Source organism: Hippoglossus stenolepis, chromosome 7 (assembly GCF_022539355.2).
Source record: "Hippoglossus stenolepis isolate QCI-W04-F060 chromosome 7, HSTE1.2, whole genome shotgun sequence".
Lineage (NCBI taxonomy): Eukaryota > Metazoa > Chordata > Actinopteri > Pleuronectiformes > Pleuronectidae > Hippoglossus > Hippoglossus stenolepis.
The window spans coordinates 19,841,406-19,868,469 of NC_061489.1; the positions used below are offsets into that span (position 1 = coordinate 19,841,406).

At 39.0% G+C, this 27,064-nt stretch overlaps 1 protein-coding gene across 3 annotated transcripts in view; it reads right to left on the minus strand.

Annotated features, from left to right (window-relative positions):
* Positions 1 to 27,064, minus strand: part of diaph2 (diaphanous-related formin 2) — a 340,142-nt gene that overhangs the window by 115,830 nt on the left and 197,248 nt on the right. For all 3 annotated transcript variants that reach the window (XM_035160754.2, XM_047340479.1, XM_047340478.1), the window contains exons 23-25: positions 17,638 to 17,739; positions 15,636 to 15,875; positions 10,002 to 10,131 (exon numbers count right to left, since the gene is read on the minus strand). In XM_035160754.2, coding sequence (XP_035016645.1) covers positions 10,002 to 10,131; positions 15,636 to 15,875; positions 17,638 to 17,739 — 472 coding nt within the window. The remainder of the gene's footprint in view (positions 1 to 10,001; positions 10,132 to 15,635; positions 15,876 to 17,637; positions 17,740 to 27,064) is intronic.

Sequence of the window (27,064 nt, forward strand, 5' to 3'; positions counted from 1 at the left end):
GAAGCAGTGAAATCATAACCCATTTAAAAATAAAACTTCTCACCGTCGTAGTCAATATACATGAAGTACTTAAGTTATTTCAGTAAAAGCCCAAACATAAAACATAATGTAATGTATAACACTGGATTGACAACTGCTTATAAAATCTCTGATCACCATTTTGCTTGATTTTAGTGAAGATTTAATTGTCTTTTTGACACGATCCTGTGATGCAAGATTGCCTGCTGTAAAAATGATGGAATTGTCATTATCTTATGTCATCTAATTAGATGACATTCGGATCAAGAATGAAATGAGAAATAATAACGACAACGATAATGTTACTAATCTCAGGAGTTCCAGTCATCCCAGGGTTATAAAATGAAATGTGGCTATATTTCCCACTTGAAGTATTATTCATAGATAGTACAAGTGGTCTGCGGAGGAGAACTTGGAAGTCTACTTTGGGTTAATACTGAAATGACGATTTAACACCAGTATGATACCCGTTTGCCGAGCTTAGCCTTTTTAATACAGATTTCACTGCCGAACCATCACACAAGCACACAACATAAATCCTGAACACTGTGGGCATATTGCACTGTAGATTACGCTCTTTCATTGAGTCAATATTACAAATCCCTGCACTTGTTATTGTAACGCCTCAACAGGGCCTTATCTGGAAGGTGCAGGGATCACCTCAGAAAAAAAAACTCAATTTCCTGCTCATTTGTACAACAATCCTCATCATTATCGTACTTATCAGAGTCGCCTGACAGAAGCGCTATCACATGTCTCTGCACGAAAAACAACTTCAAAGTTCCTTAATGTTTACTACAGCGTCCTGCCAGCGACTGCGGCAGTTCAAGGAAACAGCACTTGTGTTGCTCAACAACCGCGCGGCAGATGAAAAGCTCTGTGTCTGCCTCACCTCATCTTACATGCTTTTATCACCGCACGTTGTGTGACTCGAGCTTTGTGATAATGTTCATTGTCACAATGTGTGTAGCCAATCACTGGAGATCTGGATCACTGAGAAATACAGAATCCTCCTGCTTTTCTTCAGACACTGTTGCAGGGTGTTTTTCAAACACATGAATACATCACATAGTTCATGATCAGCTGCCAGGTCACACTGGGAACAGGTTTGTAACAATTTATCCTCACCTGCCTCATAAGGACACTGTTATATGAGGTAAGTGGTTGGTAGATAAGTATAGTTTCTTCCCAAGATAGCGAGATACACTCTCTCTGTATCATGCTATTGTGTCATCACGAGTTCAAACCAGGATTGTTCTGCATAAAGGGTTTGACAGTTGTATAAAACATTTAGATTCTTTGCAGTGACTCTGATTTAATATCGGGATACACTGAAATGGCAGTAAATCCAAGCTGTCTAGCAGCTGTCCTCTATTAATAAGTGAGCTAAAAACTTTTCAGAGCCCCGATTCAAACCTAGAGGGACACAGGGAAAATTAAGAAATTAAGAACCTTATTTAAAAATTAGGTTAAATTAGTTAGAACTTGAACATATATTGTACTGGGGGAAGAAATAAGTAAATTATAAATATAGGAACTATAAGAACTATAAAATATATTTAACTAGTCTTCAAAAAAATGGGTTGAGGTGGGTGAAACTCATAAATAAAATCTGTCTGTTGGTACAGAATTGCCATGTGTTAGTAGTTTTTTCATAACAAGTAAAAGACAAATTTGCTTCTTTGGCTGCTGAGCTCTCACTCGTTTCTTAGTCCGGGAAGCTTGTGGCTCTGACTCATTCCTCAAGTGAGCAACAACCAGCAAGTTATTTTAATGATCAAATAGTAATGTGAGGCGACAGGGCCAGTCGGTGGTAATGACTCTAAAACATTCTCCTCCCTCATGTGACACTGGTGCACCAGGTGACATTCTGTATTAAAAACACACACTGTCAAGTCATGTTTGCTTCCTTGGAATTTGTTTCTGCTTGATTTTAACAACTGTAAGTCATCAAATGTGACTTTATACACTATAGAGCATTTTGAAAGATTTATAAAACTGTTAAAAATCAAGGTTACCCTGGTGGACTAAACTGTTTTTAAGGCTAGTTTGTGGATAATTCTATCTGCAGGTTTGGGTCAAGCAAAATAGAGGTGCATATAAAGTGGAGCTTCCCTGATCACCTCAGCACAGGGAACAGCGTGGGGAATGGTCTGGTGTGACAGGCTGAATTTCTAGGCTGGCAAACACCATTATTCTCATTCCTGGTCCCATTGTCAGCTCTCATTGAAATCTGCTGTCACGGACTGGAGCCTGATGCTAAGCAGGGCTGCTGGCCTTCCTGCATGTGTCTATCTCTGTCTACATTCATACCGGCCGGCCAAAGTGGTGATGTAAGGAATCAGAGGTGGAGGGAAAAGAGAGATGGACAGAGAAGAGAGAAAAAAGAGAGTTAGAGAACAGTTGTTTTGGTCTCACAATGAACTACTCATCCTCCATGAAGTGAGTAAAGAAAAAGAAGCAATAGAGGAAAAAAGAAAAAGGAAAGTCTCTAGAGCTCATCACTCATCCTGAGCTGGTGGAGCTAGACAGGTCTGTTTCCTGTGCCTAATATTCTTCATGACAGACTGTCCATTTGCACTGCTACCCTCGCTGATCCTGCTCTATCACTTTCAGGGTCTAGGGATGAGTATACCTTAAACAACCAGTGAGGAAATCGTTTGTTTCTAGCCACACTGACAATGTTAAATTACCCACCGGTCAAGTGTAGTTGATGTTATACAGGAGAGCAAATCATATTTTTTTTTTATATAAAGCTCAAGATCTGAGCACTCACGATGCAGCCGGCCCTGGAAACTTTAGTTTAATTCTCTCAGTGGACCTCCCGAGTTTTTTCATCTCTGTTGCTTCCCACCAAATGATGTTTAATCATGTAAATCTGTGTGTGCAGCAGTGCAAAAAGGATCCAGTCAAATCATCTGGAAATCTCAGGACTCCAAAGACTGTCATTGCTTGTGTGTTACTGAAGACTGTGCCTTCAATAATACAACTACCCTTTGCTAAATTCATTTGATGTATAAATAATGAGTTCTCAAACACGAAAAGCTTCCGGGGAGAGTTTGCTTGGTGCTTAGGCACTGAAACGCCAACCGAATGATAGCGGGGAAGGTGCAGAGCGAGCACAAGCAGGGCACTTAAAAGTAAACAAGCCCACAAGCTTTAAACATACTTCAAACTTACAGTACATGGCTTCAGCAACAGTATGAAAGCCAGAGGTACCAAACATATAGAAACAAATATGTCAAATTAGGATATTTCCCTTTTTCTGATATCATTAAAATGAGAGACCAAAGTGTGTTCTTCTAGTATCTATGTCAGTATATCTAACAAATTGATTTAGCTCAAAAATCAGAGCTTAAACCCCAACCAAAAATATATAAATATAACAATTATTAATTAAGTAATATTGTGCATGTCTAATTTAAACCATCTACTGTGTCTTTCTTCTAAAATATGAATAGAAAAGTGTATTTAATATTGTGGAATATTTGTGACTAGTGACTACAGCCATCTATAGTCATCTTGGGCACAGTTAGGCTCCACCAGCTTGTGCTGCCTGGATTTGGGCTTTTTCACTCCTTCCTTGCAGATCCTCTCTATCTCAGGGAGATTGGAAGGGAAAGCATCAGTGAGCCGCAATCTCCAGGTCTCGCTACCGATTTTCAAAAGGTTATACATCCAGACTTTGGCCGCGCCCCTCAAGTACATACAGGGACAAAGACACCAGACTGTTGTCTCGGGCTGTGAGCTCCGGGCTGCAGGGGAACTCTCCCTCTCGGAGAGTTTATGTGCACTACAGAGCGTCTCACTGAAAGCATCCCGACGACACGATCTCGAGCTGACGCCACATGATGAACACAGCCTGGGGTCTAATTTGTAAAACTGTGGCTGATATTACACTAACTACCTGTGCATCAAAAGATGAAAACTGCGTATCTTTAAAAACATCCCAATTTAGAAAACCGTCTCCGCGTTCACCTACTTCGCAATTCCCCACTTTATAAATTGCAATAAAGTTGAAATGCTGCACATTCCTGAGCCTCATATCACACCCCATTAACTCTCACGATTAAATGGCAAATGGAATTCCCATTGAGAATATTAATATGCACCTAAATCAGCTTGTCATTCAATTACTTCTGAGGGAGAATGGAAAAGTTTGACTACAAATCTAAGAAGGGGAGTTTCACTGAGTGTGAAATTGATTATATATTTATTTATTTAGTTTTTTCCCCCTCTCCAGAGGTTGAGATGGTCGGATGTTGGTGCTGTTGGTGGTAACCAGTGCCAAAAATAACATGCAGTTTATGTCTGTATGTTGAAATAAAAGGAGTAAAACTCTGGCGCCTGAAGCACATTAGAAAAAGGTCAAGGTGCTAAATAAAACTGTCATTGCAAACAAAGCTCTATTCATTTACATTTGATAACCGTGAATACCCCAATAATTATTCATAACAGCAAAGTGATGCAGCTGTTTCCTGAATGCCCCTTCACTTCCCTTCTGTCTGTGCCTTTCTGCAGGGAAATGCAATTAGGGCTTAAAGTTCACTTTACAACCTGGAAGAGCAGCAGGATGAGAAACTAAACTTAGTGTCTTGTCAGTCTATCGATCTCCTCTGCTCTGTGTAAGTAGCCCACTATCAAAGAATGGTACCTACACACAGCAAACACCATGGCACATGCTTCAGGCATCTGTGACCTGAGTGAATGACATCTCTCTCTCTCTCTCTCTCTCTCTCTCTCTCTCTCTCTCTCTCTCTGAATCAGATTTGAAATGAATTCACAATAAGCCTCAATGGGAAATAACATAATGACAGAAAAGACAACATAAAATCATTTCGATAGGGACAAAGAAGGGTGGAAGGGTTGTTACAAGGATTTATTTAACAAGGAAACAATGGCATAAGGAAATAACGGCAACATTTTGTTTTATGCAACGCGTCTATAACTGCACCCTTGATGCAAACAGTAAAAGTTTCAGTTAATCATCTCCCCATTTCAATTAGAATTTATGGTCTGTATGATTTGATAAATTATACATTTGCGCAAATTGAAAACCTATTCAAAACTACAATCGAATTATGTGTTCATCAATTAATTCTATCTGTTATCAAATAGTATTTCAATATATTTTAGATTGTGAATCGCGGTCAGTAGAAACAGTTACAAATTCTGAGCTTGGTTATTTCCTTTGCATCAACACTGCCTATATTAAGGATATAAAGCTGTAAAAAAAAAAATATATAGAGTAATTTCACCTTGACATGAATTCTCGAGTTTCATTCAAAGACGAAAACAACTCACATTTCTGCATCTATGCAAAAATACGGGAGCGTTTGGTTAGAAAAGGCGTCCAGTCTATTTCAAGCTTCAACAGCTGACTTCAGTGAGAAAAGGGGGAACATCCTCTCAACCCAACGATTCGCTGCAACTCTATTGAAACCATAAGACAAATGATCCTTTCTATGTTCCTCCCCATCCAGAAAGTCGTTTTGTCTACGTAATACAGAGCTGAGTACAGCTAGGAGTTTAAATGGGGAATGGGCACTGCTTTATTATGCTGCTGTGCCTTGAAATGAATGTGGATAATAGATATATTCACAGTGGTATTAATATCCTCAGAGCCCATCTTTTTTTCCTTCCCTCATTCTCCATTTTCTCTCTCACAGGCTCCAAAGTACTTTGCCCTTGGCTATGCCTTATACTAAATAGATTTATGAGAACATTTGTGTCATATTTCCTCTTTTCCCGGATTGTCAAGACAGATTGTCACTGCACCACTGATTGAGTGGAATCACCACACAGACTTAGTTCCCATTGTCGAGCCCCACATATTCATCTCTGGGGGGGATTTAACAGGGCAAGCGGGCCAATGGCATTTCTCCCAAGGCTTCGCTGTTCTGCTATTGATATGAGGTCAGGGGCATGAAAATAGTGGACTCTATGAGACTTGATGGCTACATTTCATAGTATAGAAACATATGCACACATTGACTCCTGGTCAGCTGACACAGAGACACTGCAGTGCACTGCTGTGTGCACCCACTGTCCAGCCTTGCACTGTTCTCTCATTAGCAACAAATCACGACAGGGATATGCACATCCGGCCGGAAGCTAATCTGTCTCAGAGTCTGAGAATTTAAATCCATGTCAGTATTGACTACACAAAGGATTTCAGGCAGGTGAGGAACAGGAAGTTGACGGGAAATGCATTGTAATGTTAGGATCTGATGTGATCAGCACCATGTCACCCACACTCAAATAAAACAAGTTAGTGGAACAGAAGCGACGGAGTAAATGTCACAAGAATTTAGCTCTTCGTGAAAGTTTGGGCATGAATGTCTGAACAAATTATTTTCTTTATTTATGTGTATAGTTAGTAAAAAAAGACCTTTAAAATATACTGCTCATGAAATTCAACAATAAAGTGCCGTCTGAAATCAGAAAATAAGGTCAAGAGAATCAATCAAGGTGGAGGAAATACACTATATCACATCAATTAAACACAGTAAGTCAATGTTTCTGGAAAGTCAATCAAATACCTCACAAGTCTCCCAGCAACCACACTTTAAGCAAAGCCCATTTACCATCAATTAAATTAGCAAATTAATGCATAACACAACAGATCAGAGTTGAATGGCAAAACTGATGTAAAAAGTGCATCAATGATAATGTTAACCACAATTGATTGAATGTTTTTTACCCTCTATGCAGTGGTGATAGTGTGTGAGCAGTTATTGTGGCAAAGGGGGAACTGAGACGACATAAAAGAGCATTTTCGATGCTCAGGAGGCCGGTGCGCCTTTCAGCAGCACCAACCCCCTTTAAACCCTCACCTCACCGTGATTTATCAGAAGAGATCCAAGATGACATGGTGTCAGGAGAGGCTGCAGATCCTCCGATCAGAGAGTGATGGAGCTCACAGTGAAGTATGGAGCAGTTTGGATACAAAGACGATAGTTAAGGGAAATTTGGTCAAAATATATTTGATGTCTTTAAATGCAGTAAGTGCTCACTAGCAACATTTTATATTTTATAACTACCACTAACCAATAACCTAATTAATTCAGTGGGCCTACTATATTATATATTATTACTATAAACTATATATTTGTATTATTACAACTGCAACTCAGTATCTCTATGAAAGCACATGTTTTGATAAATATTGATTTGGGACAAATGCTACTCAGGTTAAATAAGGATGGTCACTTTGCCAAGACTGCATAGTAATCCAGATACATTTTCTTTTTTTAAATATATACGGTACCGCACATAAAACAAACAGAAAATACCAAAATAATAACCTAATACTGATGATGACATCCTCACAACTTAACCACTTAACCTTCACTTAGCGTCAAGTGATTACACGTTCCTTAATAGGCCGTAATATTATTTAGATACATAATTTCTGCTCATATTTCATTTGGGCCAATGTATTAACAGTGGGTTGTTTGGTAAAAATCTCTGCCCTTCTCCTTGTCCAGACCCTATCTGGAACATCTCCAGATTGTCGGCCCTGCTTCTTCACATAATCATGTGAATTTTAATCAAAACTGACCTTAATACAGATCCGTCTTTGATCATGGCTGGATCCTGGGAGAGAGGAAAACTCTCCTCAGGGAACATCTCTATCTGCTGGACTTAGTTATTGTTAACCTCCAGCTCCGTCAGGCCACTATCTGCTGCCAGGCAAGTCTATGGGCATACTGATTTCTGATGGAATAAAATATACCATCATCTGTTTGAGGGTAACCTAGTTTTTTTTTTTTTTTTAAATGAAGAAAAATGAGATGTTCCTTATACAGTGTTCAGATCTAAGTTGTTCTATCAAATTCAATGAGGGTAAGTGGAAACGTCAGACCTTTTAATTGCAATAAACTACTCCAATCTCTTTTGTTGAGATATAAAACGTACTGGGGTCAAACATGAAGATTAGATTGGCTGTTTGAGTTATTCATGAACAAGTGCTTCACCACAACAGCTCAAACTTGCCAACGATACACATGTGTCTGCACTGACGGTACATAGGAGGCCAGTAATGGATAAAAACAGCACAGCAGGAAATTTTAAAATCTATTTTCACCCTCACCAAATGGTATCACAGGCCACTGATTATCAGTGATGCATTTAACAATGATTAGGCATCACCCTATACTTAATTATTTGTAGGCTTGCCATGAATTACTATAGGAAACAGACCATTTTGAATGGGGGTGGAACAAAAACTGTGTCAAGATCAATACAATAGCAAGGTGGCGATCCAGTTTCCTTGAGAAAATGTGCAACAGAGGAGGGAAAGTCTGAAGCTGTCCATCAAGGCAGTGGAAGTCATGATTTTCTAGGGCAATTATCCCAGGCCTGATTGCACTTAATAATGAAATATATTAATTGCCATTGCAGATGGCTGTTTGATTACAGACCGATGTCAGTGTCCTTCTGAATCAACCTTTACTCAACAATCTGCTCATGCTTGAGGAAATCACAGGATTGGGCAACACTGCTGTGAACAGGTGTGTTGACATGAAACTCACAATGCAAGAACGCACAAACATATTTCTTTACCTATGAGAGGATGAGAGTCAACTTTAAGTCTTGCATGCATGTCTTAGTTGGTTTTGATGCAATTTTATTGTGTTGCTTTATTAATTACTTGATCTACTCTATTATAAATAATGATTATAATCTATATTTTGCTTATGAAGCCCTGGAAGAGTGGTTGTTGCCATGACAACAGCTAATGGGTTTCAAAATAAATAAGAATTTTTTTCCAACTGTGGAAAATTGCTTCACCAGAAACTTAAATGAAAACAAATAGGGGGGAGGTTGAAGAAAAGCATTGACATCAGACGAGGCTATCATGTATAAATAGTTTTGACTTCTGGAAACGCGCAGTGTATAAAGACAGATTTATTTAACAGGAAAAAGCTTGTAAAGGATCTTGAGATAGAGAGTTTTAAATAACTCAGTGATGCTCTACTGTTCTACAGGCTGGTAAAAGCTTCCCAAAGAGAAGAGCTTGGACATGGACTCCAATCACTGGGTTCCTATGTGATCTGCACCAAGTACATTTAACGACAGTGATTTTTTAGAGGCTCCGGACGTCATCTTTCCTTATTCCACTTGCTTAAACGTGCCAAAGTAAAATGTATGGAGTGAAGGACAAGTGTGGCAAGAACACAATCCTAAATAGCACGGAGAAGAAAGGAGGAGGGAATTTGTGCAGGATTCTTGATGGATTGGAACTTTCAATCTCTTAACATGTAGAGAGGGAGTCTCAATGAAACTCCAGTTTAACTGTGGGTAAAGATCAATGGAACAACCAAAGCAAGGTGAGCCCAAAGTAAACTTTTTTTTCTTCTTTTGAGGTTTTTTTGTTTTGTTGGAAACTTGTATTCACTTGCCTCCGTCAATTAGCAGACTTATCCTTGAATTATTCATTTCCACAAAATGACAAAGTCGATATAATTCAACATTTGTGCATATAGACATCTTAATATACACACAGCATGAAGACTATTCAGTCCACTTACACAATCGCTGGCAGCCTCAGTCAAGTGCATAATTAGTTGAATTAGATTAAATAACCAATTATGAGACTAAAACAGTAAATAAGCCTGCAGGGATTCCACCAAATGCTTGAGAATAGAATTAGAGTGGAATTAGTTTATTGACAGGCTGAATGACAGTGTGGTCAGACACACAACTCTATTCTTGTCACAGAGAGAGTGCTAGCTGTCGTCAAGGGATGAAACAGATTAAGTGTGGAAGTGTTGGAAATAAACTTAAACAGACAGAACGCAAGGTTAAAAATACATTGCACATGTTGATGTGGATCGGTTTTGTCAGCTCAAGTAAAGACCTTAGCCTTTGGTAGACTGTGTTCATCATCAGATGATGTTGTCCCTTTACGTACTTTAATGTACATGTGGGTGCTGTGATGTGTGATGGTCTCATGACATAAGGACACAGACACATACCTTTGCTGGCGTTCTCCACATGTTCCAGCTCGTCCGGAAAACCCAAGATCTCTGGATGACTCTCTTCACACTTCTGAGCCAGGAAGTGAAGAAGTGTTGTATTGTGACCGATGGATTTTGTGTCCCGCAGCTAAAAACAAAAAGAGAAAAGAATTGAGCGACCCAATTCTTTATGGTAATTTACCTTATATTCATAACTCAGTTAAATGATCTGAACTACACATTTTTATAAATATCTGGCTTAGTGAAGCCACATAGACAAACAGTACTTATAACATCCGAATCAAAGTTAAAATGAATTGATAAAAAGCAGCAGACATTAAATGAACAGGTTAGAATATCCTATGATATGATGATGGAAAGTCCAAGTGAGAATATTCCAAAATACTTGTGGATTTGGCCAAATAAGTAAATTATTCTGTCCTGATTTCCTCAATAAAAAAAAAAAAGAAATGTACTTTGCTATTTACTAAAATGATATTTACACAATCATAAGAAAAACTCAGTCTGAATTAAAACAACTTAAAGTTGTACTATGAACTAGATGTAAAATGATCAGTATTGTGTCAGGACCTGGTGTGGAACAGGAGACAGATCTTGGAGGAGGCAAAAGAAAAACCCTGATCTTCTTTAGTTTTAAGAGAGAGAGACTGAGAGTTGTATGAAAACAGAATTATAGAGTAACATTACTTTGAATTAATTTCCTTTATATGTGATCATACATTATACCTAACTAGACTGAATGTATAACAAAACCCCTCTGTGTCTACTTGATGGCAACAACCACGGTCGCAAACAGATTCAAGAAGCAAGTACGAGTGCAGTCCATGGCCACCAAGATAATAAGGGACTGCATGTAATAGGTACTTCAGTCAACAGGAAGGAAACAGAGTACATGAGATGGACTTAAAATGGAACTGCATTGTGATGATACTAATGTAACACACTTTCACAACCAATAACGTATGGCTCAACAAATACAAACTCTCACATACGGTACATACACACATACAAGAGTGAGTCAGAAAAGTTTGAATGTTAGTAGTGTATTGTGTTTGCCGAGTATGTGCACAGATGTGTGTGTGTGTGTGTGTGTGTGTGTGTGTGTGTGTGTGTGTGTGTGTGTGAGTGCACATCAGTGCATAGGAAACTTGTTTCATATTCATTCCCCACCGTGATTGCCATGCTGTTCGAATGGCATGCTGGGAAAGCTAATTAGCACAACCCACCTCTGTGTACTCATACTGATAATATCTGTGCTGTAAACAGCCTGCAGTTGGACATGCCCACACCTGTGCACATGCAAACACGTGTGTATGCGCTCGCTCAAACACACACTGAAGCATTAGTGAACTGAAACAATTACTGAAAGTCGGAGGCATATGAGACACCAACACAAACACACACACACAAACTTTCATTAGATGAGGATCAATCATTTGCTCATGTTGGGTAATCACAATTTAATTTCATGGATTTTAAATTCTAATTCGTCTATTGTTATACCCCAGACTGTCATTACCAAACAAAAAAAATGGTCCAGTATGTTGAATTTGTCTGCAAACTAATATTAGTAAAATGTAATTAAGAGAGGGTGAACTGTGAGAAAGAGAAACATAAGACATTGTGAATGTTAACAAACAATTGTTATAAATAACACGGAACAATATGTCCTGTATTTTTAGCTCGCAATATATATTTATTGCTTCACAGATACAATGTGTTAATGGTTTAGAAAAATAACTCGGACATGAACTAATCAGCAGGAGAATGTGCAAACTGGGAACAGTGGCTATAAGTGAAGAACCCCTGTGGCTTCAGGTAATAAGGTAACCGCTAAAATGACATGATGAAACTGGAGAGATACTAGCATTGTGAGATGACCATGTCCAAGTATTTATATTCACCAATTCATCAACAGCCCCCTGAAATATCTTTATCCACATTTGAAACTTTGAATTGAGGGTTATAAATATAAATAATAATGACTTATCATTCTCAAAAAAAGGCTGGGACTTCATTTAATAATGTTATACTAAAAATAAAATTGTGGAAACTGAGCATTAAAGTTTTTAATTTATATTACTATTATCGTTTGCAACTAAGATGCTCAATAAACCAAATGCATTTTCTCTCTGGTAGAAATAATGTTTGGACTGTGGATATTATTATTTTTTAAATATATTTAATAATAATAACAAACAATTTGAACATATGTGTCTCAAGGGCTGGTTTTGTTCAATACTGTAAACACAGTTAAAACCTCCAGAGGAGATATCATGAGGAAATATGGTCAACACTGTTAACAAATGCAATATTAAAATGCTTTGTTATATATATATGAAATACATATTTTTATGTTGATTGAAAAAGTTGACATGGTCACTACAAGGATCTTTTACAAGTGTATGTTTATGGCAGTTGAAGATTTACAGTATTTGAATGGGGAAAGGTGGTTTTAGTGGTGGATAATATTCTGTTGAGGGCCTCTGTGAGGGCAAGGGGAATCCTATATAAAGCCCCGTGGCAGTGATGTTATTTTCACAATGTTTTACATCAGGAATTCCAATCAATGCAGCTTTAGGGCATCGTGAGAACTGGACCAGTATCTGTGCACAGGTTGTATCGAGCCGGTCTGTGTGAGAGTCCTGGCCATTTCTAATCCTTGACCATCACTCGTCCTAGACATTCAAAAGTTTATGCTAAAAACTAAAAGTGAGGGAGGCTTTCACTGTCTGAATCCTTAAGCTTTGAACGAGTCTCATTAAACAGCTGCAGCTACATTCATTTTTCAACTCAAATACTTTTTATTTAAAACTGACCACATATAATGCTTTTTCACAGCTGCCATTAGTTTTAAAAGTCGGTGTTGTGTGTCTGAAGCTAGTCCTTTGAACAAATATGTCCATTTAAATGAAATGTAGAAACATTGCTTCATTACTGTGTTGCTGAAAGCGAATTCTTGGCAGTTATATCATTCAATCTTTCATAACATGAATTGCCTTGAGGTGGTATTATTCCAAATCCCAAACCAGTTACTACAATATATTGCTACACATTGAGCATTTAGAGCGGCAAGGTAGTTAGATTACAAGCCAACAATTGTCCATTTACATTTCTATTTAGAAAAAAAACAAACTCAATTTGACTATTCAATATAACTTCGACAGACGGACCTAAAGCACACAATGGACACATTGTATACATGCACATACAATATAATTACTATACTGTCTAAGAAGAGGGCACAGTTCATTTAAATATGCTTGAATAATTCATAATTTGTTTAGCAAATACATACACAAGGCCACTGGGGTGAATAAAAGGAACACAGCGATGCTACTTCATCCCAATTACAAATGTATGTGCAGAGGGCATTTACTGTATAAAAATTATGTATAATTTTTTTTAAATTTAAAAGTCCCCATCATGTTTGCTAAAATCTTTATCAGACGAATGAAGTGAAGTCCACATTTCTTGTAAAGCCTGAGTGGTTGTTTGGCTGAAAGAATAGATTTGCCCAAGACGGCTCCCAGGAGACGTGTGTGTGTCCTTGGCAGGACAAGGGGCTATAGTGGAGGGCTGAAGGTGAAGCAGGGTCAGCCCGTGCCCTTCCCCTTGCAGCTCTTTCCCACCACCAGCCTGCTCCTCCCTGATGAGCCCATTAGGTACCCGCGACCTGCCACCCAGGGGGCCATTTACTTGATTGACTAAAGTGAGAAAGCAGACTTTTTTTTCTTGTCCATCAATAATGGCCCAATCAGCCCCCTGAGGCGTTACCAGGCTCTACACTGACACTCCACACTGATTCAGTCAGCTCGCAGGAATACCGAAGGCACACTGGATTCACAATACAGTCCCTTTCTCACATGTTGCCTTCAAATACATGTGTACGGCAGTGGCTTATGGCAATTACAATAGGGCTCCCCATATGGAAAAAAAGCCCACGTTGAGTGTTTTAACATTTGATTTGAAATGATTGTTGAAGGGAGATTCGATTTTTTACTTTTCTACATTTAACAGCACTGCTTCACAAGAGTCTTTCAAGTTTTCCACACTGGCTGCTTATAAGATGGATGATGCAACTTATTTTACTTGTTAATTCCCACTGCTTGATTGGCAACCACAGGCAGCGCTGGGAGGAGGCTTCCCCCGGCTTCAGCATCCCCACGAGTCCTGAAAACACTCTGCAGACTGCTCAATAAACATCCTCATCAGTTTTATCACCCATTAGATAAGATATTGAAAAGCTTTGCCTATTCTACACAACCATGTGGTGCCAAAGCCGCTTTAAAGGGACAATACAACAAAAGTGAACTTTCGGGCTGTCATTAATATTGTTCTTTTTGTTATCAGTTTGGTAGATATGACGATGATGCCGGATTTTTATCCTCCAAGTAGACAACATTAAGTTGTTGAACATTTAGGAACATTTGGCTGATGGTGTATTTATTTATGAGCCAGGATTTCCTTTTTCTCCCCAAAGAAATGGAGGAACAATATCCTCAGAGAACCTTCAAAAAACTGAATATTAAAAAAATGTGTTCATACACTTTAAACTAATTAATTGAAATTAGATTGAAAACTTTTAGGAATGAAATAATAATCATCTGCATAAAAATGGGAAGTAAGAGATTGATACACTGCTGTCTTATAAATGTGATAGCCAAGAAAAATGAGCCCAAATATGTTGACTATGCACGATTTTGATACTACAGAAAATCATCATTTGTATTTTTTCGCAGTCATGTTTATGTTCTAATTTTTCAATTATTAAGGCTTGTTTCTCTCATATTTTAAATTTAAATCTGTTTAAATTTGTGGAGTTGCACTTTTCCTTTTCCAATACAATCCATCCACCTGACAGGGTCTGGCATATCAAGATGCTGATTAAGTCAGTGTCTGCAGAACTGAATGTCCATCATTCAACTATCAGCTGTCGAAGAAGATGCTGGCAGCTCTGCGAACTGTCCGCATGCAACCATGTGTCACCTCGACCCCACAAGATTCATACCAGATACTGAGATGTAAAATTAGACTCTCATGCTGACTCTCAAACATTAGTTTGTTCATATACTTCACATCAAAACTATCTCAATGTTTTGTCAGTAGTTTTATTAAATTAATGCTGAATAAACTGTACAGTTTCTGATTTGCACTAGGATTTCTAAAACTTAAAGTGTAAAAACATTGTATGTTGTGATTCTATTTATATAAAATAAATTATGTATTTTAAAATCGTAACTTTAGCAACTTGTTTTCTTTGTGACATGACTAACCGTTGCCTTGTCTGCAGTGGGACTGACACTCTCCAAACTAAAGGAATCTTCCTCTCAGAACACACTGCAAAAGAATTGTCTTGTCTCACAGGAGAGTGGGACAAGTTTCAATCTTTCACACCTCTGCATGCTGTGATTTCACCTGGAAGTGAACGGAAGTGCTGCCATTGTTGGTTAGTTTATAGTAATAAAACCAACAACCAACCCAGGAGCTGGACGTAGCAGAGTTAGATGTCAACAACCTTAAATCCATTCACACTGTAAGGATGTGATTGCTCATTATTGTCACTTAATGCTTCATACATTTGAACAACATACTTTTCATGTGTGTATTTTTGACTTGCTGGTGTGTTACCTTGCAGAGGAAATTGACGTTGAAACCAAACGTCTGAGCATTCCTCGAGCCCGCATTCATGTAATTGCCGACCAGCAACACCAACTCCAGGAGTTTGCTGAAGCTTTCGCTCTTCTTCACCTCCTCGCAGGCAAACGTCACATTCATGATATCCGGTCGGATGTTGTTCACCTGCTCCTCGAACGTCAGCTTGAACAGAATGCCGTTGAGACGCGACCGAAGGAGCTTCACCGAACTCATCTAAAGAGATCGCAAAAAAAAGAAAGGGGTGTAATTAGTTGGTGTTGAAATTCTATAGCGAGAGCAATCCAACATGTTCAACTGCAACCGTCAGTAACCATCTTTAAAAAACTGATATATTTTAGGACAGAAAATAAAGCCTAAACAAGTCTTTTATGGCGCTACCTTGAAATCCATGTTAATTCCCCAGTGTAAACACGTCTGTAACAAGTTTTAATAACGTGAAAATCAACTACCCTCTGTAGAAAGTGGGATTAACCTGTTTCCTGACTTTCATACAGACAAAGAAAGCACCCATTAAACAGATTTGTCATAAATAAATAATTTTACAGCCCCAATCAATACTTGTGGAAAAGGCTTGGGCGGGGGAATCACTGAAGCCAGGGAAAAAAGGAGGGGAAATGAAAATGGGAGGGAATTAAAACAAATAGGGCTCTGGGTGTAAGATATGTGGCAAAGCAGCAGCCACAGACACATTCTACAGATTGCTGCATAATCCGCTGCTTGAAGGCAACTTTTGATCCAGCCCATAATGTTTCATTACTGCTGAAATGTATTCCTGAGTATGAGCAAGTAGTGTGCGTAACAATACCCCCCGCTCCCCCACACCAACATTCCCACCCACCTCAAATCATTGCGCGTACACACACGTACACACACACACACACAGACGCAGCTCCTCCCCCACCCCCTCACTTGAATTGCTGTGTATACAATAAGGAGAAATCATGATGAAAGGGAGCACGTTGATGACAGCTCAGGCAGAGAAAAGCTTGAACATGGCTTATTTCCCGAGGGAACTTAATAGCTCTGCATTGAGGAGCTACTTCATCAGTCGTGAGTTATATGGTCACAACATTGGTGGGATCATGAGTGAAACTGCCGCCACCTGCTTCATCACATCTCCTAAAAGACACAGGCAGTGTGTAACAAGTAAAGAGAATAACTTAGGGGACAGGGGGAACATCTGTGATCCTTGAACCTCACTGAACATTTCGGTTGTAAAATTGTATAATGTACCTCTGTGATTGTATTGTATAAAGTATAAAGTATAAAAAATAACACTTTTAACACTTTTTGTTATCTCAGTAGTCTGACACGGAGCATAACAACAACTTGTATGTGGTTAAATCTAATACATATACCCAAAAACCTTTACATACACAATCACAGCTGTAATTACCTGCTAATAAAACTATCTTGGGGTGAAAACTTCTTCTGATGAATAATAACAAAGGCTATGATGTCCCTGACTCCAAGTTAACAGTATGGCATATGAAGCAATATATTATTTATCCTACCACTGCACAAGTTGGGACTGATTATTGTCAATCAATGCGAGGATTAGGATACACTATCAAGACAGCTGACTACAGCAGCCTTCTTTTCAAAGAACTTTGTTACAAACAGGATTCATCGCCTCAGGGTATGATTTTTTATTGCGGGACAAGATTGACATCTGATGTCAAAAAATGGCACTCACAGAGTTCCCAATACTGAATCCTAATCAAAAATGATTGACCTTCTCTTTGCCTGCCTTAAAAGTACTTCCTTTTTAATCACAGCCTCTGTCATTTGGAACCTCGGTTACGTTTTCTTTTTCTGTTTTTCTTTTCATTAGAAATGCCCTTTAGACTGTTCGCGACATTTTAATTAAACATAACTGCAACTCTTGGTGATGCATTCCTCAAAATTGTGAGACATGTGTGGATTTCATGGTCCAACCAAAAACCACTGTCCAGCCACAGGAAATTATACTCACCACAATGCTGAACTGCTCCGACTCCACCAGCTCTTCATATTCACCCTTTAGTTCCGCTAGTGCGCTCAGCTCTTTCTGCTCTGGAAGGTTCTTTATCAGGTTCTACAAGTGGGACAGAGGGAACACACACACACACACACACACACACACACACACACACACACACACACACACACACACACACACACACACACACACACACACACACACACACACACACACACACACACACACACACACACACACACACACACACGTCAGGATAAAAATCACCTCATGGACAAGGATGACAGAGTATCTTTCACAGGAGAAGGAGAAAAGAGGCCATTTAAGCAAAGAGTGAAGCTGCTGAGTGTGTTCCTGTTCAACTTACCTGGTTGGCTAAGAGTTTGAATTATATATATTTTAAAAAAATAATCAGAGTACAACCATTCCAATAGCTCTAGATCTGTGCCCTTTGATGGACTTTTTCTAGAGCCCATTGCAGAACAAGTATATAAATGTAAGGCTCTTCATTGATTTGTTAATTAATACAGCTTGAATGAAAAAAAACATCCTTTGAGTTGTAAACCAGTCAAAACAAAACATTTTCACTCCATATATTAATATCTTCATGAGACAGGGTTGGAGTCATGCTGCACAGAGGTTCGGTAGCAGAGTGAGCAGATAAGGTCACATAATCACTGTTGGCTCTTTACTGTGACAGTAGTGGCCCTTAGCCAATTACTGAACATGTCGGGGATCTTCAGATAATTGACCTTCTACTGCATAATCCACATCACCTTGCAACTGCCTTAGAAATACATGCAGCTGGTTTTCCATTATTTCTTCTGTTAAGTTGCCCTTATGGAAACAATGGAAAATAGTTGGTGCTGATGTTGGTGAGGTTGAAGATTAGGACTGAGAAGAGGAAGACCATGGGAGGGGCTGTTTTTCTGAAAATGTTAATTGTTTGTGTTAAGGTCAGCCTAGTTAATAAACTTTAACACATTGACTTTTCCCCTCTTTTTCTCCGAGGAGAAGAAGAAGAGTTGCCCTTTCCAGGTCTTCACAAAGCTTCCTTCATCATTAGTTCCCAAAAGCAACCAGCGGGAGTAGACTGGCGAAGGGGCTCATGGGCAGATGGAAGTCAGACATGGAAAACAGAGAGCAGACACAGCTACGAGGCCACGGGTCTGACTGACCACTTTATAGACCTCGGCAGTCATCGCGGGCACCGCAGCCATAGTCTACTGCCCACTAATGATGACATCTCTGTCCTTCCCTCAGGGAACTCAGCAATACAAAAACTAAGCCATAATGCAGGGCTGGCATTCCTGCTTAGGAGGAAGCCATTATATCAAATGTTGCTTGCTTTTTCGGAGGCCCCAATTAGGGTCTGCAGCAAGCAGTGGTGCCCTGATAATGAAGGCCTTTGATCATATCAGCAGAAGCAGAAAAGATGGTTGATGATATCAAATAAATAAATAAAACTATTTGTGTAATTGGAATTGTATGTTTGAACTAGATGATGACGGGACATATGTTTCTATTTTTCTCCCTTTTGGGTGAGAGCAATGGAGTGTACATTTTAGTTGAGTTCATCTTGGCATGGTATAGAAAAGAAGGAGCAGTGTCCTCGGTAGAGTCTTCACAATAGATTCACTGTTAGTGAACGTGTTCCAGCCAACGACTGCATTTAAAGATAGACATCACATCTATACCTCCTCCAAATGCACAAAAATGAAGCCAAAATATTCAGCATACAGACACTGCCACATTGCACTGGTGACAGAAGTGATGGGGGAGCAGAGCAGCCGTACTGAGATACGTCTGATACCATCAGTCATTAGTCATTCTAATTAAAACCACACTTATCTGAAACATGAACATCTGAACACGTGTTAGTGTGATGAGAAGTACCTAAGATGACAGATGTATATATTAATCTAATTAGTGTGTAATTTGACATGTCCCATCTGCTAACATGGAGAAGTTGTTGTTTAGGAGCCATACTGCAGCCAGCCATGAGGAGGTGATTGTCTGTTCTTCAGTGAATGTGTGCTTTTAATAATGGTGATTTTTTTTCATGCAGAAATCCATTGTGATACAGTTTACAAGCATTCAAACACACCTTCATTTTGTAAGGAGTGCACTTGATTCTATGAAGGAGGTGAAATTATTCTAAAACATTTCAACATGCCACAGTACAACCGAAGAAACGCAAGAAAGACAAGGCTCTGAAAGATCAAATCCACCTTGCGCTTGTCATTTCATTCGTCTGTCATCTTGTTAATTATCAGAAACCCCACGGAGCACAATTGACACAAAGGCAGCACCATATGTGAAGCAATGTGGGAGACTGGGTGAGGATGCTGGGCCAGACTCCGCACCACAGGCCACCAGACACACACAGCAGTCTGGGAGAGATTACTGGAAGTATGCTAGCAACACTACACATTCGTTTACAGCCTTGAGCGAAGATGAAGGCACTACATATCAGCACACGTGCCAAGATCTGCAATCCGCGGACAAAATGGCAAACGGCAACAGCAGAATTTGGATGTTGAGGTTAAAACCTTATAAACACTATTTTATATAGTATTTTCTTGTCAAATATAAAATTAGACTGCCGGCTGAGCAAAAGAAAACAATGAATATATTTGATACCTGGTAAATGTGAAGTATACGTTTGCTGATATTCTTTTATGATGAATTGTTGAGATTTGAGCGGGAAATGAGGCTATTTCACTGCCCTGCTTGTGTCTTATTTCCGATACAATGATGTGACGAACTATATTCTCTGAATCAGTCGTGAAAGTAGGAAATAACTTCAGCACAGGTTCAGAACATGTCCCTCAACATTTCTTTGTTCCGTCTTTCTTGTCACGTATCATTAGAAAACGTACAATATAAAAGATTCCAGTCAAAATGTGTAACTGTCTACATGGATTTCTTTTCAGAAGGAAGTCCTTCAGTAGGTGTTTTTTTTTTCCCAGTTTGCTCAGATTTGCTTTCAGACTGCGAGCAGCAGTTATGGCTTTCATTGGTAGATTTATTGTTCCTCCGCTGACTCTGTCACAGTTTCAAAAGCTTTGCACAGCTCCAGTCGTGTATATTTTTATGTATATTTTTATCCGACTCTCAAAAAATCCACGGTGTGATCTTGGATGTGTGTCACTCCCCAGTTCAGTTTGACAAATCAGAATCATTTAAAATCTGTCAGGTGTAGTGAAAATCAAAGAACAAAATCAGAATCAAAGAACAATTAATTTCCATCAGTGTGAAATTAAGTGAATAGGACAGGACATTCTTTTGGTTAATATTCTACTCTGAAACTGATTAGGATATCATTGCACACAATACTAAATATATGTATTAGAGATTTACAGTAAGTGGATTTATTCAAGGACTCATAAAACCTCACAACACTGTTACTGGCCTTCTTTTCGTCTCACATTCACTCAAAACTGTGGTTTATTTTTTTTGGTGTGGTAAATATTGACAAAATAGTTCCTGTGCTGCTACCCTTACTGAAAGGTCTGCACTTGAGGAATGGAAGCAGTTGGGAGGGTAAAGAAGAGTGTTAAAGTAATGAGATACAGGTTACGGTTCACTAAACATTTGTAGAGGATGACAGTATCTTCAGGGCTTTCACTTCCACACTTTGATCTCTGCTGCTGTCAACCAGCTTCCAGTGAATCGACTTCACAGTTTCAAGGCATCTGCGAACCCATGCCAGGCTGAAAGGGTGGTATTAGGCATCAACTTAACCATAGAGTTTACAGGGATGCACGCTCGTACAAACATCAGGCTGTGACGATGGTGTACATGTTTCTGTCTTTCTTCGTTCGTCTTCTTTGGCTCATTTTCCACTAGCACCTTGTAAAATATACATGAGTGGATGGAGAAGTACGCTCTGAACAGAAATGACCAAGAAACTTTAAAATTCAGTCTGAGACAAGTGAATTGATGAAGCTGATGAAGCAATGAAGTCCATGCTGGGTAAAGAAGAGACGCCTGTGTCTTGTGAGGCTCACAACAAAGACACAAGAGGAGCCATGTTTGTCATGGGCGTGATGTAATTTTCTCCTCAGTTTTGGGAGAAAGACAAATGCAGTGTTCCCTCCTCCCTACTGTGGCACCTTAGCTAGCTCCCCACCTGGCTCATGGCAAATCAGTGAAGACTTCAGTTTGAATCAATAATAAAAAATAATACAGCAGCTCACAATATTCTACGAGGCTTATTTCTCCAATCAACACTTGACAGTTTCAAAAAAGACATTATGTGTAATTTCACAAGTTTTTTTCTTTCTCTCAAAACTATGCTTAAGAGTCAAGACAGGAGAAATAAGGAGCTTTACACAATAGCGTTGTGGGTGTAGACGGTATCTATCTCAAACAAAAGGTTACAACTACTGCAAACTGAATACCTGGAACAAAAAAGGCTATAACGTTGTTTTTGTTTACAAGAATAGGGACAGTTTTGACAGACAGGGCCCAGTAAAGTGCAGTGTGGTGCCTTACATTTATATTTTCAGCTTACAGACTTTGAAATAACAACTTTTAAAAACAACATTTATTTTATTTGAACTCATATGTAATGTAAATGACACATATTAAATATGAAATGCATTTGAATACAAGGTTTTGCATATTACATCATTGAGCCCAATGGTAACTTGAGTAATTTACTCAAGAGAAAAAAACAAACTGCAAATCTTGTCTCAAAGGTAAAACATGTTAAACAATGAACATGCAGTCAAGCAGGCTGCTGTAGTCTCAGAGAATCTGCACCCTGCCAAACCACACAAACCCCTCAAATCTCACTATGAGCAAAGCTACAGTGACAGACTGACAGGCAACAAACTGCGTGTGACAGATTCTTAAATCGCATTAAACTAAATGAGAAATGCAGTTTGAAAGAAAGACAAACACAGCGAGAGAGAGAGAGAGAGAGAGAGAGAGAGAGAGAGAGAGAGAGAGAGAGAGAGGAGGGGAGAGATTAGTTTCAGGGTTGGGGCTGGAAAACCTGACAGACTAAGTGTGACATTGAATTTGTCTTTTAGAAAGAAATATGGAGCATTTTTTTAACGTGCACACCTGAGCACTTGCATTCACCATGAAAGGTGTGAAGCAAGATTAAAAGGGAAATTAACAAGGCGTATAGAGGGTTCATATTGAGAAAAAAAAGAGATAAGCACAGACACAGGAATTTAAGAGAGAGAGACAACAGGTGATAAATAATTTTTTTCTGAACGCCTAAACGTGTCAGATACAACTCCCATACGTAAAACTCTGCTAAAAGGGAAACTGTTGAATGGTGGAAAGAAAGACGATGAACTCCACTACACTGCATCAAAGCTATATCCTATTACAGGTGGTATATGACAGGTTTATGTAAAAGGATTATACATCCATGTCTGTTCATAGTATATGTAGTGTGGACTTTGTATGATTTTTATAAAATACATTAGGATTATTTTGTCGTAATACACATTTGAATCTTTGAGTTATGGCCAAAAATGTGTGTTGTGAGTTCCTACTGCTCTTCACCTTTGACCACCACATTCTAATTCTATCATTCATGAGTCAGAGTGAACATTTGTGCCAAATTTGGGGAAATTGCCTCAAGGCGTCATGGAGATGCTGCGTTCAAGAGGCAAACAAAAAAACCCAACGTATTTTCCTTGACCTTAGACCTCGATATTCTACTCAGGTCATCCCTGAATGCAAGTGAACTTTTTGGGCCTGATGTAATGGAACTTCCCTCTGGGTATCTTTGAGAAATAGTGTTGCACAGAGACCTTCACATTTGACCACCAAAGTCTTAACAGTTCAACTTTTAGTCCAAGTTACCTAATTTAAAGAAATTCCCTCACAGTGATCTTACCGTAATGTGTTTACAAGAGGAGGACAGACTGATGGAAGAACGGACAACCTGAAAACATAATGTCTTCGGCTACAGCTGTCACAGGTGCCGAGGCATAAAAAGGGGAGCTGGCCGTAATAGTAGTTTATTTGTTTGTGGAGTCTCCTGTCTGAGAGTTTCTCTGTGAGTGATGTCCCATCTGTCCCAGAAACAAAGACACTAAATTGCACAGTGAGAATAGAAAACTAATCTCTACTGTTTTAAGAAAGTACAGCACCCAGTGAGCCTAAGGACAAGATACATGGAGTCCATCTAATCAAAATTTAACTACACATGCACGCCCGCACACACACACTCACACACTCGTGCATGTGACCGTGACTGTGTGTGTTTTTAATCAATATTCAACCTGAGGACACAGTGCCTGGCCTGGACCCTGTGGCTAGAGATCAGCAGCATGGTGATGATCAGTGGAAAGTACATCTAGTACCTTGGGTCCTGGCCATCAATTTCTAAAGCACATTTGATATTGCACCAGGCCTGTTTTCCCAATTCCCTGCCTTTACTTTGTTTATTCACCACTTTTCTGTCTTATTTTCTCAGCCCTCCCAAATCAGCATAATGTATTTCACATTTTTAATGTTAAATTAGCATTTGATGCAGAAGAGAGTTATGTGCTGTGTGCCAAAATAAACCACAATTAAGCCCAAGGGGGACCCCCGGTTCTCCTGCTTAAGCTCTAATCCAAGAGACGCAATGCAAAGCCATACTTATCGCCTTGCCCCACATGTGCACTTTTACACCATGCAAATGATGCCCAACAATGTGCCACGGTGCTACAATCACCTGTTGCTCGGCAGAGAACAGAGGCTGGCATGGGCACCGCCAGACCCTGCAGCCAATGGGCTACCGCGTGTAATGATGGGCCCATGCATATGGATGAGCATCTTCGTGATCTGGGTGATTGACAAGACGGATAAACAATAATAACAAGCGAGGCTAGTTTGAAAGACTCCTGCGAGACCTGCAGGAGAGGTTGTTGCCATGGCGAGGTGATGAGAGGTAGTGCAGATCCGTACACTGATAACCCTGGTGTTTACTGCGAGACGACCTAGTCAGTGTGTATTTCACTGCAATATACAGCACATTCCCGGAGTATTCTCTCCATCAAATGTATTTTTTTAAGATATAACCTTAAAATAAAAAATATATATATTTTTCTCCCTAATTAACACTCAGTGCCGCATAATGAGTGGTCTAACCGGACAATATCTCCAAAAACATATTATAAAGTGACTTTACACATTGACAGATGCTGGGACACTAATTCCTGTTTGAATGAAATACTTTTGCATGATTGCATAATTTTGACTTACCACATATTTTCATGATAAATCAGAAGGTATACAAATCGGTTTAATATGTGTAGCATCCTTATTGGGCTTATTCTAAATGATTAAAATGATAATGTTCTCTACTGTTTATTGAAAACCTCTGGTATGTCATTGAACAAGTGCTAAAAACATTGTGCACACATCTACTCAGACATGCTGACTTTGGACACTTTCCTGCGCTTCTTTGCTATTCTTACTGGTGCATTTGCACAAAACATAGAACAATACTAATTACAAATGAATAGCGGCAGAGCAGGGTAAGTCATTAGCCTTTCCTTTTGAAAAGTAGATGGGCTAATATAAAATACATTGGCAGACATTAAACATTGAGAAGCCACTCTGATATTCCGCAAAAACAAGCCCCCAGGGCCGTATCATCTGCTGACGAGAGTTAGTTTACCACACACACCAAAAACTGGGTGTGTGTTAAACATTTAGTGATGATTCTCTCATTTCTTGCAGCTAGATCACACGACATGTCCTGGATACTGGTGCCGCTCTGGAGCAGTCTACTGAACAGTTCTTGTTTTGTGTGATCTCTCCCTGTATGTGTGTATCTATGTGTCTTTCTTCTGTCGGTTCGAGCTCCCTCTATGACCAAATTAAAATGGTCCAGACAACCTTTGGTTTGTGGGTCTGACCTTGTAGATAATCCTAATCTCAGTTTTCCACTGTGTAACACAACATGATGGCTAACTAACAAAGAAGTAATTTACAAATCCACAACAGCCTGAAGGCATGGTCTGGATGTTGGTCATTTTAAATCAAGTAATATACCAGTGGAAGTCTAAATTGCCATAATTTCAACTCGTCTATTTGGATGTAACATTTGAAATTAAGTGGCCGAATAAATTGAACACACTAAACACAACCCTTTTGTGATTATGCATTGGCTCTGGTGCACTGACCTCAATGTAGTGATGAGCTTTGATGAGACAAGGAATTAGAAATGAGCAGAGATTGGACATCAATAGAACGCTGCTAAACTCTAAACTATACACAGAATCATGCACGAGAAAGTGTGTTGTGTTTCTGCATGATGGAGGCAGGAAATCTGATTAGACCTTTAAAAGCTTATATTGGCTTGGCCAGAAGAGAGTATGCATGTATTGTAGAATATTTAAAAAGGCATTAACTGTAATCACGAAGGGCAATTTCCCAAGATGTGCCAATATAAACAACAAGGGAACAGAAGGTTGTCCAGCAGAAATATTGTACAAGAGAAATAAGATTTAAAAAAAAAGTGGAAAGAAAAAAGAAGCTTTGAGGTTGCTGTTAGAAAGTATTAATCCAAATTCCTGAAACAAATACCACTTAGTAATCCCTCCTACTGTAAGTAAAATATCTTCCTAACTATGATTAACTTTGGAAACAGTTCCTGCCAGATATAACAAACTATGTACACTGGGATTATTTGCCTATTTTTAAGAGAAAACTTGTAAAACTGAGTAGCGTGTTCCTGCAGTGCATTTTGCATTATCGTTAAAATGGGCCATTTTCACCCATCTCAAAAAGGTCATCTCAATAACAAACAATTTAAGTATGAAAGTAATTGAGATGACCTACAGTGATTTCGTATGACGAATCGCCCAACCCAAAAGACTAAATTATTCAGTGCATAAGTAATCCCCATGAATATTTCAGATTGACTGAATAATACTTACATAAACAAAGATGCCCTAAAATTCCCCTCCGCCTTTTTAAATTGGAATATAATGCAGACGAATGGGAAAATACATCTTTTTTTTTTTCAAGATATCAGAATTTTAAACATATGCATTGTGTACACTGATAAATAAGAGCATGGCCTTACAACAACAACTAAATCGCATTTGATGCACCTAAAAATAAATAAGGGTAGTAATGACAATATAATTGGAAATTAACACAAATAACATGGTAATGGACAAAACTTAATAAGTTGCAATGTTATTATACTCACAAACTAATATAGTAACCTGGGTAGTAAACTATTATGACCCCCGCATGTGTACCGGATGAACACCCCATTCACTATTTGTGTTTTTAAGTGCTTGTTAACAAACTGGGTGTTTTTTAAACCTCCTTGTGTTCCATTGGCAGGAACAGTGAGGGCCAGTTGAGACTTCCCCGTGGGTGCAAAGAGGCTGTGGGGGATTTTGGAAAAATCAAAGCACCAAAGGAGAGAAAAGTTAAGTCAAAG